This window comes from Python bivittatus, unplaced genomic scaffold (assembly GCF_059951505.1).
Source record: "Python bivittatus isolate LINGU-HERP-01145 unplaced genomic scaffold, Pbiv_v1 ctg000340_np1212, whole genome shotgun sequence".
Taxonomy (NCBI): Eukaryota; Metazoa; Chordata; class Lepidosauria; order Squamata; family Pythonidae; genus Python; species Python bivittatus.
This window is the reverse complement of record NW_028277056.1, coordinates 1,318,656-1,334,955: the sequence shown is the minus strand read 5'-3', so window position 1 is coordinate 1,334,955 and position 16,300 is coordinate 1,318,656. Positions and strand designations below refer to the sequence as shown.

Sequence of the window (16,300 nt, the reverse complement as noted above, 5' to 3'; positions counted from 1 at the left end):
GCTCCAAGACAAGACACTAACTTGTGATGGACACTAGAGTTTAGATGGTTGAGTATGTTTGGGCAGATTGATGGATGACAGAGGTGGCTGTAGAAGAAGAGGGTCTTCTGATGCCACTGGAATTTCAGTGGTTATTAAGAACGTTGGCAGAGGTTCTGGTGGAGGCTGGAACAAATGGTGCCCTGAAGGTAGTGAGGAGTAGCTCTGGAAAGCAGGCTCCTGGACACATCTGGCACCACTGAAAACAGTCTGGGAGGTGGAGAACACATTGGAGACACTGGAGATCAGGCGTTTGGCCGCACTAAAGTTCTGTTTGGTTGGACCCACAAGCTGCTATCAAGTGAGGCAGTTGAGGTGGGCAAGGCCTCTTCTGAAGAATTTGGATAACTGGGACCTTGTTTCCTTCTCCCCAACCTGAGGGTGGTTCCCTGTTTTGGTGGCAGTTCCCATCGCTTGGACCATCACCTGCATTGGCTCAATGTTGGAGAGCCGTTTGGGAATGTAGCTGGAGGAAGGGGGTGAGTAGACAGTAGGTTTGGATAAGGTCACTTGTTAGCCAGCCTCACCCCTCCCAGGCAAATCCATTCTCTGGGCACACGTGGATTCAGGTACCGATACGAGGGCCAGCAGCTGCCATCTGCTAAGCATGTCTCTTCTTTTCTGCGACTCAGATCCTTGGCCCTGGGCCAGAACTCACTCTGCCAAATGAGCAACTCTAATTAAACAGAACTGACATCACATTAAAAGAGGGCTCCCAGTGGATTAATGCTCACATGCAGATTCACCCTCGGATCACTGTGGTGTGTCTTGCAGAGTTGCAGATCTTTACAAAACCAACCCGGCCTACGATGGGCAGGGGAATCTTTTTATGGGTTTAAACCAGTGTTTCTCAACCTTGGGAACTTTAGGATGTGTGGACTTCAACTCCCAGAATTCCCCAGCCAGCAGGGCTGGCTGGGGAATTCTGGGAGTTGAAGCCCACACATCTTAAAGTTCCCAAGGTTGAGAAATACTGGTTTAAACCAAGAGTTGCTGGTCATCAAAAGACGGGCCCCATGAATCAGCCTTAGCACAAGCTTAACCTGATGCTCCCTCTTGAGTTGGGGTTCTGGGAGCCCCAGAAGCTATTTCCCTGGAAAATCTTCCCCTGTATCTGCTGCCCTAAAGGAGAAAGATGCCTTCAAATTAAACTTTATGCGGTGACTCCATAGATACATCCATGTAGTTTTCTTAGCTCTTATGGAACAGCCTTTTTATAGGTTTTTGACTTCCCCGTCTAGCCCACCACCCTGAGATTTGCTGGTGGTGTTCCACCAAATCTTAGCCTAGTCCCACCCTTACGATGGCTGAAGGCTCTGCTTGCCGGTCTTGGCAGCAACCTTGTAAGAAGGTTGCTTTCCAATCCATGGTAAAGCTGAGAACGGTGTGCTTCTGACTTCGGGAAACCACAGCAGAAAACAAGCAAACAAACAAATTTGTATCCTGTCCAACTTCCAACAACAATAAAAGAAATCACAATAAAATCAATAAAACATAAAAGATGTCAAGGATGATGAAATGCAGGACCTCACCCTCCCTCACCAAAGAGCCAGGTCTTCGTGGCTCTTGTAGGTCACTCGTTTGGTTCTTGATGCTCTCTGAGCTTGGTTGCTTTCCTGCAGATACTTCATTATTAGGCCGTGGGCACGCACTGATGATGCTGTCTAGCTGGTAATGAAACACCCACAGTGGCGTTTCTCGACCTTTTCAACTTTAAGATAGGTGGACTTCGACTCCCAGAATTCCCCAGCCAGCATGAACCAAACAAGAACCTAGCCCGGAGGGACCCCCTCAGGAAAGGTGAGATTTGGACCCAACCTCTCACCACCACAGACTTCCCGTGATTATACGACCCATTTGCTCTTCCTCAACAGCACCCACCTCCTCCTTGGTTTCAGCTGCCGAGTGACAGCGGTTCTGCAAGATCTGTCCCTTCCCTGGTTTGAAAGTTTAATGACAGGTGTCCTGTTTCCCGCCAGGGACTTCTAGCGACATCTTGTAAGGTTCGCTTACAGATCAAGACACGCCAGTTCAATTATTAGTTGGTGCTTTTCCTCGCACCGATGATTGAAATCCAATTTAGCTGATGGCAATTCCAAAATGCCTCTTCTAAAGGCCACGTTTCTATGTTGCTATTAGGATACTCTTTTTTGTTGTTGAAAGCATGAAACTAAACCCAAAGGGAGCAGCCCTAGCACGGAGAATTCTACCTGCTATCCTCGATGGGAGGGAAATGAGGCAACTTAGAATCTGAAGCTCCGGCGCTGTTGGATCTCAAGGACCCCGATCAGCAGAAAACTCCCTTTAAGTGAGCAACAGGAGTGCAAGAAGGACTGCGTTGCTGAGCTGATAAAGGCACACATTTGCAAAATCACTCTTTCCTTAAGCAAAGACCACCTTTCAATCCTGGGAAACGCCCTACCTGGCATCCAGAAGAATCCCAGGAAGACCCCAGGAAGCAGGAAGGTGCAAACGGCAAGATTCCAAGGCATCTTCATGCCCACCAAGAGGAGTGAGAAAAAAAGCCCTACCAAACCCCACAGGACGTTTCACACCTCTTCGCCTACTGGGGATGTTAGCCAGGAATGTGCAGATCAGCGAGCTGAGCTGGTCGCCGAGAAGGCGACCTGCACAGCTTTGCTGGTAGAATCAGCGCGAGGTCTTGCCTGCTGTCCTCCTTCCAAGCGCTGCAGATCGTGCGCGAGCCGGTCTTTTCTGCAACGGGCGTCACGGATGGGCTTTCCTTAGCTCAGCCAGGGTGGAAACAAAACCCCAGGAAGTGGGTCATGCATGGCACTGAAGAAAGGAGCAGGAGGAGGTTAAAATAAGCCTCTAGGAAAACACAGAAGGTAGCCCTGAAGTGCCACAGCGTTCTCAAGTATGTGTGGCAGGTTACATTATAGAGTCATTCAAATATTTGAAGTGAACAAATTTAATTTCGGTGCCCGTACACGTGGTTGAAAGCAGAGTGTGCCAAACGCTGAAGATGCTGCCACTGGTTTACTTATCCTTAAAAGAAAAAGCCATATTTCTGAATGGATCACATTCAAGAAGCACTGTGTTGAAATTATAGACAAATCATAGACAGCAGTCGAAAGGTAGTTGATCCACGAGATAATTTAAAAATAAAAAAGACCTAACAATTCAACAGATTTATTGTGGCAAAAATCTTTAGTCTGCCTTGAACTAGATCTTTAGTCTAGCCTAGCTCCTATTATTTGTTACCTGGTTTGCATGTCATGTTAAGGAGCATTATGGGCAAAGTAGGTCACTATGGCTTGTGCAGCAAACTGTAGCTAACAGCCCCATAAATGCAGGGTTATTTTTGCTGTTTTCCCTGCAAATACAAATACTGCGATGCCCCTGAAAACCGCTGACCACCGTTATTGGTTATGGCAACCGAGGAGCCTCAGGAGCCCCGAGGATTGGCCCTGGATCAGTTTACGTGCTCTTGAGAGAGCAAAGCCGATGCGGAACACGCCTGCTGCAGAAATTCTTCTGAACCCCCAGATGTGGCATTGCTTGGATGCCACTGACCCAAACCTTTGCCCTTACAGTCGCGATCCTGTTAAGAAGTGCAGTGGTTGGCCCCTGCCCCCGTTATACCAGTTTCTCAACCTTGGCTGCTTTAAGACGTTTGGACTTCAACTCCCAGAATTCCCCAGCCAGCATATGGATGCGCCTAGGCAAAGATTTCCCTCCAGGTCACTGTGTACTGTATCTTGCTATTAGAGGAATCAAGAAACCAAAGATTCAGAAGTAAATGAACTTTTTGTTAAGAATTCACCCCTAGAAACGCTCACATTTATGTAATAACATAGTACCTAAACAAGAACAGCTTTCATCCCATTAACCTTAGAGACATTGGGGATCCTAGCAAGTACCTGTGGGAAAAAAAATCATAAAGGAAGAGTAACCTGCTGCTTAATTCCCAAGTGGAAGCTTGTTGTGACTCTCGCTTTCCTCATCCTGCAACTTCAAGAATTCCTTGGCCCTTGCGGGAATTCTTGGGAGCCTCAGATCTGCAGAGAAGTAGGTCGGGAGAAGTTTCATTAACACTCCCATCTTCACAGGTGAACAACCCAGAAGGAATCGCACAAGCAGACTTGGAATATATAAGGGGGGCTGTTTTGAGCAGCATGGATAACTTTGGGACTTCAAGAATATAGGTGGTCCTCATTTAGTGACTGCCTCATATACTGACCATTTGTAGTTACAACAGTGATGAAAAAGTAACTTTGTGACCAATCCTCGCATTATGACCTTTGCAGGTCTGTAAACCAAAGGAAAGCTGAAGTCAGATCATAAGCATAGCTGCGGTTTCATTTAGCAACTGCTTAGCTTAACCAAGTTGCTCGTCTCAGTTGTGGTTGCTAAAAGGGGACTACCTGTACAGCTAAACTGCTCCTCTTTCCAGTTCCAATCTGACAAGTATTTTAAAATACAGAGAAAAAAGTTAAAACAGGCATGGTTTTTTTTCCATCTGCCCAACACAAGCCTAAAAATCAATACAGAAAGTTATTTGCTGGCACTTCAGCTCCAAGTGAAGATTGGCAACTTGCAAAAAGAAAAACAGAGACCAAGTTGGAGACGGGCCATGGAAATTCAGAACAAGCGAAGCCCCTCTCCTCTGACCTAGTGCTTTTCCGGAAGATACAACGAACACATCCCCAGCCCTAGCATGGCAGTCAGGAATCGGGAGTGGGTCAGATTGGAGAAGGCCACAACCCTAGGCTCTCGGCCTAAAAATGCAAATGTCCCAGTATTTGCTGCCAGTCTGTCCTGCGTGGCTGTGGGCAGGATAGCACCTTCTCTCTCTCCCTTTTAGACCCTGAGGTTGGCTTAGCATCTACTACCCGAAAGGCACCATCAGCACTTCTGTTTGGTCTGGTGAAGATGCCCTTTAGAGCCCTTGGCAACCCAGGACTTCAACACGCGACACAAGCGCCCCCAGCTTTACAGGTAGATCAACTCCGCGCACGGCCAGGGGTGACAGGACCAGACCAGAGCGGAGCTCTCCCTGCTTCTGAAGAGCTCCTGACGTTTGCTGCAAACTGGAAGCTCACTGCCTCACTGCCAGGTCCCCAACTGCTGTGGTCAGTGGTGCGCTGACAGCTGCCGCTGCCGGTGAGCCAACTGATCTGCAACCAGGATGGGATTCTGACAGACCCACCCAGCTAGTTTGAGGATTGGGGGGGGGAATGGGACAAAGAAAGAGGCAATCAGGAAAATGTTATAAACATTTTATTTTTTTTTTTGTAGAAAGTATTTCCAGAAAAACAGACAAGAAAATAATCTGGGTCATTTATTTATAGTTTTAATAAAAACCTTTACATAATCTTCATGCGTAACCACTTTTCTGGCACCCCCAATACACGCAGTCAAGCACACATGCACACCCCCCCCAGCCGCCCAGATCCAACCGCAGGCCGGGCGTTCCCCGCAAGATCCAGGCCGAGGCTGTGCAAAGGGTTCCGGCCACCTCCCTGTTAAGACAGTCCCATCCGGAAGTCCCTTGCGCATATCGGGAATGCGCAGACCCCACAGGCTGGCTTCTGAGCTGTCCCCCTTCAGCCAAGGGCAGCCCTGGGCCTGGAGGGGAAGAGCACCTTCATCTGTAAATGCGGAGACCCCCGGAGGCAGCCTTTCGCAGCCTCTCCAGCCCGATCCCAGGGAGCCCTGGATAAAAGGAAGGAGGGAGACCCCACTTCTCTGCGGGGTGCAGCTGCTCGGGCCAACCGCTGGAGGGGCAATCCAGAAATGTACTGGCCGTCTGGCCCTCTCCAGGGCCATGCCCGGTCCGACTCTCCCTGACAAAATCTCCAGCCAAAGCTCAGTCGAATCAGAGATCTGACTATTCACACACAATGATTTCTAGCATCCACCCGAGCGGAGGAAGGAGTTCTGCTGCCGCCCTGTTTTCGGCCTGCCAAATGCCAGCGGGGGGCAGCCACCACTGCTGGATTCTGCGGCAGCGGGCTTCATTAACACCACAAAGCGCACGGGGATGGGAAGGGGGGCTCCTGGATCCCAACGGTAGAGCCGGCCCATAAGCTTCCTGCTCCCCCTCCCTCCCTCCCAAGCTAGCTGGCGGCAGTCGTGCAGATTTGAGAGCACAAAGGGAGTCCACATCGCAGCTGCTTTTACCCCAAAAGCTGGGTCCAAAGGGGTGCCTAATGGTGCGGCAGGCTGGACACCCAGACTTGCAGGCAGGACGGCTTCACTGGGCCACCACCATCAGTTCCCGCAGGTAGGACTGGGTCAGCCCGCGGAGCTCCTCCAGCGCGTAGTCTTCTGGCATGGGGAGTCTGCCAATGTGGGGGGCCAGCAGGCGCAGCGGCACTCTCTGCACATCAGGGGTGGCGCTGGCGGCAGAGTCCGGAGGGTGCTGCAAGCTCAGCACCACACGCAAGATGTCTGCGTTGCGCTTGGCCATTTCTGGGGGAGAAGAAGCATTTGAAAACCTGCGAGCCCAGAAGCCGGAAAGGCCCCTCGTCTTTCTACCTGCCTGCTACGGGTCGTGGACAGGACGCCTCCAGTCCACGTCCGCTGAGACAGAGAGGGGCAGGGTGCTTATGGCCATGGATTACTGGCCATAAGCAATTTCCCAGGAGAACCAACAGGGTAGGGAGGGCAGGACCTGCCTGGACCAGATGCAGGAACCATCTCACCAAGAGAACGGGCAGCTGCCGGAAGGGTTCTTTACAAATGTGCCCCTCCGCCAGGGGCTTCTCCCCTTTAGCCAAAGTGGGCCTTAAGGGGTGCCCAGGAGGCTGGCGGAGGCCAAGCGCACAAGATCAGGGGAGAGGAACCCCTTTTGGCCATCCAGCCTCAGTTCTGCGGCCCCAGCTGGGAGCGGCAAAAGAAGCTGCCCAGCTTTTGTTTTCACATTACAGGTTTGGGGGGTGAGAGGTAAAATGGGTGCCTTGAAGAGCAAAAGGGCTCCTGCACGCTCCCCTCTTCGGGGCAGCCCCTAATATCTGGGCAAGGGCTTGTGTGGTCTCTCGAGTGGAGAGAAACGGTAGAGCCAACCGTGGCGGGGGGCCCCATTCTTCGCCATCTGTGGCTTTCGACCAAGCAGCTCAAGGGCCCCTGCAGGAGCTTAGCTCTAAGGCTACCTGTTCACAACGGCAGGCCAGTCAATCCTTCTCTGCAGCGTTGTTTTAACCACACCTCCCATAAGCCCTTTGTCCGGTGCCGGGTTTTATTTGCTGGGCTTACGCACGAACCGAGTCACCCCCCGTAGCGATCCCCCAAAGAAAAGGAAACCGGGGTAAATCCTACGCCATCCCCAGCCTTACCAGACTGAGCCAACCTGTCCTTGGCGCTGTGACACGGGACCAGCTCTATCCTGCTGCAGAGGGAAATGGCTTTCGAGTGCAGCTCCTCCAGCTCGTACCCAGAACAGTCCAGCTGAAAACCAATCGGAGGAACGGGGCCAGCGTCAGCAGCTGGGGACGGGGACAGTGCTGTGCCACCTGCCAGAGGAAGAGTTTCTTCCTCCGGGTGAGACGAGGCTCTCGTGTGTGCCGGCCAGCGCCTTCCCCGGCAATCAGCCGCGTTGAAGGAGTCAAGGCACAGGGCTCAGCAGGGAGTCCGAAATGTCTTCCGTGATATCTGAAGCTCTCCTCCCTCCAGGTCCCCAATCACCCCTTGTGCCCCTGAAAAGCTGTGCCACGATGGCGTCTCCTGCTCCCACTGCCAAGTGGCAGTGAAAGGTGCCACTGGCTCCTTCCTCTCCCTCCCTGAACATTCAGAAACCAGAGGCCGCCATGAACGATCTCATGCTGCCTTAACAAAGCTTTTTGGGCTTGCATTGCCACCCCTGCCTCCTCGTTCCTTTTAAATGACCCCACCTCCTGATTCTAATGGGGCTTTGTAGGGAACAGTAGACTGTACAGCCCAGCTGGTGCATGTGCGTGTGTGTGAGAGAGAGAGAGAGAGAGAGAGAGAGGGAGAAAGAGAGTGTGAGTGTGCAAGGGGGGGTAAGGAATTCGGGGGGGGGCATTTGGAGCTGGCTGGAATAGCACGCTGAAATTTTGTACCGAAAGAACTGGAAAGAACCAGCTAAGTGAGCCCAAACCTTCAGAGCCCAAACCAGGAACAGGTACAGAAGACCAGGAAGAGGCCTCCGTAGGAAGTGAAGCAGAGGAAGAGGGTTGCTGAAACAGCAAGAGCAGGCTTTGAGGAGGCTCACTGACAGACACTGCGGGAGAGTCCAGAGGCAAGGCCTGAGAAAAGGCTTTGTGGCTTTAAGCGAGGCCACTACAAAGGTCCCGAGAAAGACTGTGTGTGGACCACACAACCGATGGGAGAAGCCTAATGAAGAGATCCAGTGACAGGAAGTGCCTGCCAGCCTCAAGGGTGGTTCAGCCTGGCTAGGGCGACAGGACGTAAATCCTGACTGGGGGGGGCACAGGCAGCCTTCACGCTCAGCTTGCAGGCCCAGCTAGCCTCTGCAGGCATTTTGCTGGCCCACCAGGGAGCCTTAGTGGTTCACAGAACTACCACCCCCCTCCCCTCCCCTCCCCTTGATAAACAGCAGGAGGGTGAAGGCAGCAGAAAGTGTGCATGGAAATACCCTACCATCCTGGAACCCGACTGTCACCCCACTTGCCTGTGCTTGTAACCCTCCTGAGTCAAGCCTACAAGAAGAGCAAAACTTATTCTGCCAAGCTCCCCAAGAGGGGGAAGAGCTCCCCCTTGGAGGCAACATCCCAGGCCACCCTACCTGTTGAATTCTGTTGACCATATCGATGACCTGAAGGTAGTCCAAGAAAACCAGCCCCGCAGTGTCCCAACCCTGAATGAGGGTGCTGCGCTGAGGACTAGACAGGTCTTCCAAGAACCCCTTCAGATACGTGTAATTTTCATTAATGATGGCATCTGTGAGGAAGATCAGTGAAGAAAAAGTCTTAATGGGAGGCATCTCGGTCCCTGCCTCCCATTTGGCTCCGGGGCTCTCAATCTCAATGGCAGTTAGCAGGAAGCTTCAGCCCCGGGGAGAGCAACTGGGGTGGGTGGGTGTGTGGGTGTGTGGCGCGTCCTTACCTGAAGCCAAATGCCTGACCACCAGCTGGTGGCACTGGTTCCAGCGGCCAGCCTTGAACAGATAGAGGGCCTCTCGGGGCTTGTCCCCCTCCCTCCTGGCCCACAAGGCCTTCGCTTCATAGATCCACTCCGGGGGGACACCCAGCTTCTCCGTGAGGAAGGCCTCCTTGTCCCAAGACTCGGGCATCTCCAGCAGCTTGCAGTGACGGTTCAGCAATTCCCGCACGGCTCTTTCACGCGTTCTGGGGAGGGGGAGGGGGCAAAGGAGGGTTGAGTGGCGGTGCTCGAAGGCTGTGCATCTGAGTACCGTCCGCAAAGGCAAGCCTTCTCAAAAACTGCATTTTTGCTGCTCCTGTGGCATTTTTCTTTCTGGTTTTGAGAATGGCTGGGATCTGCCGGTGGCTCTCCCATGCACTAGCTTCCCGTCTGACCTTTCACAACACATACACGTGTGTACAGGCAGGAGCACGGCCCCCCAAAATTCAGACTGGTAAGGAGGGGCACAACCCAGTGCAACAAACTAAGCTGGCTGCCCCTGCCCCTGGAACCTGCAGGCAGCAAAATACAAGAGCAGGAAGCATCCTGTTCCCCCCACATATGCTCTGTTCATCCCGGGAGGGAACCTCTGAGTGCAGAGTCCAAGCCCTGCCCCTCGCGGCAAGCCCAGCTAAAAAGCACCAAGTGGGATGGACAGCAAGACCCACCAGAGCTGCCGCCAGTCCCCCCCCGCCCCCAGAAAACGGCTACTCAGGAGGAGGTGGTTTCACAGCTTTGCACCACCCCACCCAAGGAACTGCTTCTCTGGTGGTAAAGCCCATCAGGAGGATTCTCCTGAAGACGCCCGGGGAAAAGGCCCCCTCCCCGCTTGCTGCCAAGAGCTGTATTTCGGCCCTGATCTCAGAATTTAGGAAGCTGTTAAAAACTGATCTCTCTTGTCAGAAGGGAGAGGGATGAATCAAACATACAAATGCACTTTGTGGCTGGCATTCCTTCCCCGGGATCCTAGTCCTATTAAAAACCCATATGGTAACCATGTTCTAACAAATGCTGTAAAACAATTTCACTTTCTCCAGCTCTGCTCAGCTCTGTCTCACTGTAAAAGTGAGTTCTAGTGCACAATTTGTAATTCTAAAAGTTTTACTTAAAAAACACTCAAAGCAAGATTCCCATACACATTTGAAATAGCAAGGAGCCACTTCCCTAAACCTTCAAATACAGCAACGTGACATGGTTTACAAGCAGACCAAGATTAAAGCAATTTATTTGAGGCAGCAGCGGCAGCAGCGGCATTAGATCAGAGGGCACTTACTGTGCGTTGGGCGTGTGAAGCAGGACAAAGACAGCCCACTCCCACAGCCCCTCCCTCTCCAGCTGGGCTGCATAGCTGGCATTCAGCACTCCCTGGCATTGCTCTGACAGGTGGGTATAATTTAAGGCACGAAGCACTTCCCACAGGTGCCAGCTGAGACGGTAGTCCAAGGGGTCTGCAGTTATGCTCCGGGGGTCAAGCAGCTGGTGTAAGTCGTAACACCTGCAAAGGAATCCCAGGTGAACCACGTGCTGGGCTGTTGCCACCACTTCATTCCACGGCCTTGTCCCTCCAAGGAAACCAGAGTGCCCAGAAGCCCGTGTCCCCGTTCAAGTCATGAAGCGAAACGTTTTGGAGACTAATGGCACTGGATGAAATGCCCCTCCCTCTTTACAAATCCACAAAGAGCAGCCAATGAACTGGGTGAGAATTAAGGAGACCTGAATGTGGAACGAGAGCCAGTTTGGTGTAGCGATTAAGGCCCCAGACTAGAAACTGGGAAGCCGTGAGTTTTACTCTTGCCTTAGGGTGACCTTGGGCCAGTCCCTCCCTCTCAGCCTAGGAAGAAGGCAGGGCAAACCGCTTCCAAAAATCTTGCCAAGAAAACTGCAGGGACTAGTTCAGGCAGTTACCAGGAGTCAAGGCAAAAAAAAAAAAAAAAAAGGAATAGAATTTTTGAACTGGGGACCATAGGAAATCAGGATAATCGGGGAGAGAGAAGGAAAATAAAAGATCCGCACATTGCTTTCTGCCCCCTCCCAGCAATTAACATATGCAAACACCCAGCTGAGGATGTGTATCTCACAGTGGGAATTCTGGAAGCTGCAGCCTTTGGGTGGGAGGACCAAGCCTTGGTGGGGAACCTGCATGATTCCTGCAGAAACTCTCAGGAGTTCTGGCTCCCCACCCAGTACACGAGGGGAGAAGGAAGAGAAGATCTGAGGTACCTGTCACTGTACAATTTTAACAGGTGAAAACACACATCTCGCAGAGGGTGTTGTGAACTGTTGTTCTCAACCACGCAGCCCGAGCCTTCTAGATAGGGAGGCAGCGGAGCACAGGCGTATCTCTCACCATCTGGGGAGTCCTGAGGAACATAAAGCCCGTTAGTGAAATGCAGCCCTGGGCATCTTTAGAGGGTGACTCGAATTCTCCAGGGCAGTTTCAAACAAGCCCCAGGTGGACACGGTGCCCCAGCGATGCCTTCACCAGTCACAGGGAGATGATTACCACGCACAAGCTGCTTCCTTCTTTTCCAAACGTCCTTCATACAAAGCTAAACACGATGCCTCTAATCTGAGGAATGTCCTTTTCCCCTCTCTTGGACACACACACACTTTTTGCCACTGCTGATGAAACACTTGTGCTACATCCATGATCGTAAAACCCTGGAGGCATTCAGGCGGAGGCTAGACAGCTATCTGAGCAAGGGATGGCAAGCTGGGCTCCCATCCTCTGCAACCAGTATGCTGGCCAGAAATGATGGGAATTGCAAGTCTAACACTTTTGGAGGATATCAAGATAACCAGGGAGGTACACAGAGAAGTAAAGGGTCTCCCCAATGACCCTACTGGGCTGGACAAAGGCCAAACACGCTTCCTTGGGATGAGCACCTGCTCCTCCCAAGGCACTAATTCAGACTCTGGTCAGCACTCAGGGCTGGCTGGAGGGTGCTACTTACTTGGAATGCAGCTTCGTACATGCTGAGGGCCTTTGAAAGGGGTGCCGTAGAAGGAAGCAGGTACCACAAATGGATGCCGAGAGTACGCTTCCAGTCCAGTTGGGAACAAACGTTGATGCTTCTCTTCTCAGATAATTGCCAGACCTGGAGCAGGAGAGCGCAAAGACTTAAAAAGGAGCAGCAGGTGGTTCTGTAATAAAGCCAGCGCCAAGCGTTGCAACTCACCGGCTTGCCAGCGAGGAGGCAAAAAATGCGTAGCCTCTCCTCCTGGATGAAGCCATCTGCCTGGAGCTGATGCCAGTCGGCTAACTGCAAGGCCAGGAGCTCCCGAATCTCCTGGCTCCCAACCAACTGGGAGAGGAGCAGTGACAGTCTGTGATCTCCTGCAACAGAACAGCAATCAGCACCCAAAACAGAAAAGACAAGCCCCTGCCCCCCGCAAAGCTTCTGGAGCCTCACACCGCTGGCTTGGGGATGTTGCCAAGGATGTGGAAATTTAAATGTGGGTGCTCTTTCTCTTATTTAGGAGACCTGGAATTTCCTGCTCGGCGAGGACCAGGAAAGAGGGGCGGATGGAACCTGTGCATACAGGAAGATAATCCTCTGCTGTGAGCCACTATTTGGCTGGCCGACTTTTACCTGGACAGTGCTGTGTGTAATCGTCCATCAGGGTAAGGCATTTGCCCTCTTACTGCTCCTCTGGCAGGGCAAGAGGCCAGCCTAGGGGGCAGGGGCTTCTCTGGGGAACGGGGGAGGCAGGCCAGTGGGAGGGGCTTGGGAAGAGCTCCCAATGAGATGCTGCATTTTCTTTGTACAAGCCTTGCAGAACTTTCCTAGGTGGCTGAAAGGCACATCCAATCCCCTGCACAGCCAAAAGCTAAATTTGGGTATCAGGAACTGGGGAAACCCACAACCCTTCGCTCAGGCTTCTCAAGGCAGCGTTTAAAATGCTGTGATCCAGGCTTCAGCTTCCGGGGTGCCCGCCACCCTCGGGCAATTTGCTGAGTATTTCTGCACACTGAACTGCTGAAGCAACGCCCTCCTACGAGGTCAAAAGCTGTGGAGAAACCCATGGCCTTACCAGACTGTTGAGCGAGACGGCAAGCATTGCCGATCTGCTTCCCGGTAAGGTAACTGAAGACGGCCTCTGCAGGATTGTTGTTCTGGCTGAGTGATACCTCCTCTTGGACCCGTTCTGCCGCAGTCTGTGACAGCCAGCGAGAGAAGGCCTTCCTGCGTTCCAGCAGCAGCACGTACTCACTGGGCGCTTCCAAGCAGACCTCCAGCTCTTTCAAGTGGCCCCAGAGCGCCTCGCACAGGGTCCACACGAGACCCCAGTCTTTCACCACTGCTGGGGAAAGAACAGCAGGCAGCAGCCTTCAGCATGTGATCTCAGCTATTCCTGCCAAATCCTCCGTTCTTTTTGGCTTTTGGCCATGCCGCTTGGACCTGCCATTCCCAGAGATTTTACTTCACAGATAACTTTCAGCTCCTTACTGTGAGCTGGACTCGGCAAGCTAACTGAGCGTTCGAACCTGTTTTCCTACTCCCTACACCCCTACTCCCAGTTGGTTTTTGCAAGGTTCTTGCTCATCCTTGGAGGAACTACTGCTGAAAGCTTAAAACAACCCGGCTGCCAATCTGGAGAAAGAAAGAAAGATGACCTTGACGAGGTGTGCGAGCCCCACTGCCAAGATGACAAGGAGCAAAACATGTTTGGAGTCCAGAATGTCCAGAGAACATTCAGAAGCAGCTCTGGCAGAAACCTGCAAGATTGATGTCAGTCCCACTAGGTAGATCAGGCCGTGCCATCAGCCCCACAGGAAGGCTAAAACTACTTTTATTGAGAGTGGCTCTAAGAACAAACTCTTGGTGGACCTCCTCCTTCTTCCTCTCATAGTTCAGTGAATTAGGGAGGCGTCTGCCTGAGTCACTTCCGAATGTTATCTGGACAATTCTGGACTTGTCCCTACAAAACTTCTCGGCAGATCACACTTGTTCTCTGGGTCAAAGCCAGAAAGGGGACCCTGCTGCTGTGTTCTCCTTTGCCTTGCTCACTTCCACACCCAGCTCTCTCCACGCTTGGCAAGAGAGGACCCTGGCAGTAGGCTACCTTCCAGAATCCTCCCGTCACCCTCCCCCTTGTTTATAAACACTCACCTTCTTGTTCTTCTGCGTCTTCACACACCTCTGTGGCCCATCCGGCATATTCATGGATGGCTGCTACGCCAGGGTTGGGGGTCAGCAAGGGGCAGAGATCATCCAGGTGGACAGTGCTGTGTTTCAGCTTGATCTCTAACGGAAGGAGGTACACACGGAGATTCCCATCAGTTGTCTTTCCTTCCAAGGTCAGTTTCTCCATGTGAACCTTGAAGGGGGACTCAGAGACCCTGTGAAGGTATCAGGAATACAGAAGACAGGTGATCAGGGGCTGCCTCCTCCAAACTTTTCTTGCTGCTGCAGAGAATTTAGAGGGCTGACAGACAAACCCCAACCCATGCACAGACAGCTGCCCATCTAAGCTGCTTGGAACTGCCTATCACTGGACATCCAGACCACCCACCCCTCCCTTAGTCTGCTTCCCAAGAGCAGTGAAAATCAGCCACTTCGGAAGAGCATTTGGGCACAAGTGGATATCACTCTATCCCCAAAGAGCAGAGCATCAGGCTGGTGCCTGTTATGACTGAATGGTTCTCTTCTGGTTCAAGGTTATGCTGCTTGGCTGCTCAGAGCCTGTGGGAACTGACTGGAATGAAGCCCTCAGTCAGTCAGTCAGTCAGTCAGTCAGTCAGTCAGTCAGTCAGTCAGTCAGTCAGTCAGTCAGTCAGTCATACACGACTCGGCTTGGGAAAGTGCTCTCTCAAGAGGTGCTCAAAGAAGAGCACTGCAAGGGCCAGCAAGGGCAAGTGCAGAGCACTGAGGCCGCCAGGGCCTTTTGCACCCACCCCTCAGCCAATCCCAATCCAAGCAGAGGCCTGGAAAGGAGTCGGGGGATTTCCTCTCTTCTCTAGGATCAGTCAATACATTTAGCCCCACGACTTCCTCAAAAGCCCACCAGAAAATGGTATGGTCCAATTTTACGAGAAAAGCCACCCCCCTTGAGGTTGGCACCCAGAGCGTCCCTACTATATATGCTGGGCCAGTGATGCTCTTTCCCACAGAAAAACCCCAGGATTACAGAACAACGCCTTACTGCTTCGGAGTTGTGGGGGCTGGCAAGAATCCGTACTCTGCCGACTCCCCGTGGGGGTCTTCTGGCTCACTCGACGGGCTCATCCGGTCTCCACTGTGGACCAAAACCCAGTTGGGCCCCCAGCCAACACGGAAGGAGCGACCCATGAAGAGTGCCATGTCCTTCAGCAGCCTTCCTTTCCCATGGGCCACTGATTTTTCCAGGGGCACCAGCCCCGGATGCCTGCGGACGCCCACGGTTTTCAGGGGCACTTCAGGTGCTGAGCGCGGCACTACGAAGGCAGAGGCCAGGGGAGAAAGAACAGGCCAAGGTGGGGCAGGCAGAGCGCCACCCAGGGAGGAGGTCCTTGGACTGCGGCGGTCCTGGAGGGAAGCGTTTGGGAGCAGGAAAGAGCCGCCGGAGAGTCTCGACTGCAGCAACCTGCTGACTGCAAACCGGGAGGAAAGCTTTTGTTAGGAAGTCAAAGGTAAGGCTTAAGAAACAGGAGCAGCAGCGGGTCTCGGCAGCTGCCTCTTCTCAACGGACCCGCCTGCTGCTGGCGAACAACGCCCATCTTCCCACCCCACACGCACCCCCAGGCAGACTGGAAGAGGCATTCTTCTGAACTGCCCTTTCCTATTTTATGCCATTGATGGAAGGGGATAATGCAGTCACACAGGGCACAACGCAGACTGGGAGGCCCAACAGCCGCAGCCACAATCTGCGAGAGCAGCTGTCAGGCCCCCACGGGCGTCGCGCGATTCCCAGTCCAGCTTTCAACGGACCAGGGGCTCTTTCAGAAACCCTACTTGGATGCTTCTCTGGCAGCGCACCCTGCTTTTCCTAGGGTCACCGTGCAATGAACACACACCTGACACCAAACGCAGCCCTTTTTACACTCTCTCATGCTCTAATATACTGATTTTAAGTGTACACCTTACACCGAAACTTTTAACTAAACTAATTATAGAATCAGCATGTGTGTGTTTTATTGGGTATCCTGGTTTTATTCAGAAATTTTAATATGCTGTAAACCACCCGGGGAAGC

At 52.5% G+C, this 16,300-nt stretch overlaps 1 protein-coding gene across 2 annotated transcripts in view; it reads right to left on the bottom strand.

Annotated features, from left to right (window-relative positions):
• Positions 1-5,268: 5,268 nt before the first annotated feature.
• The window catches only part of NUP98 (nucleoporin 98 and 96 precursor), a 40,260-nt gene continuing 29,228 nt past the window's right edge, over positions 5,269-16,300 (bottom strand). Inside the window, exons 23-33 of one of the 2 annotated variants that reach the window (XM_088140369.1) lie at positions 15,274-15,700; positions 14,241-14,470; positions 13,162-13,431; positions 12,306-12,463; positions 12,081-12,224; positions 11,347-11,486; positions 10,400-10,621; positions 9,091-9,332; positions 8,771-8,925; positions 7,341-7,452; positions 5,269-6,477 (exon numbers count right to left, since the gene is read on the bottom strand). In XM_088140369.1, coding sequence (XP_087996495.1) covers positions 6,260-6,477; positions 7,341-7,452; positions 8,771-8,925; positions 9,091-9,332; positions 10,400-10,621; positions 11,347-11,486; positions 12,081-12,224; positions 12,306-12,463; positions 13,162-13,431; positions 14,241-14,470; positions 15,274-15,700 — 2,318 coding nt within the window. In that variant the 3' untranslated portion in view covers positions 5,269-6,259. The remainder of the gene's footprint in view (positions 6,478-7,340; positions 7,453-8,770; positions 8,926-9,090; positions 9,333-10,399; positions 10,622-11,346; positions 11,487-12,080; positions 12,225-12,305; positions 12,464-13,161; positions 13,432-14,240; positions 14,471-15,273; positions 15,701-16,300) is intronic. The other variant, XM_088140370.1, reaches the window with a different exon arrangement.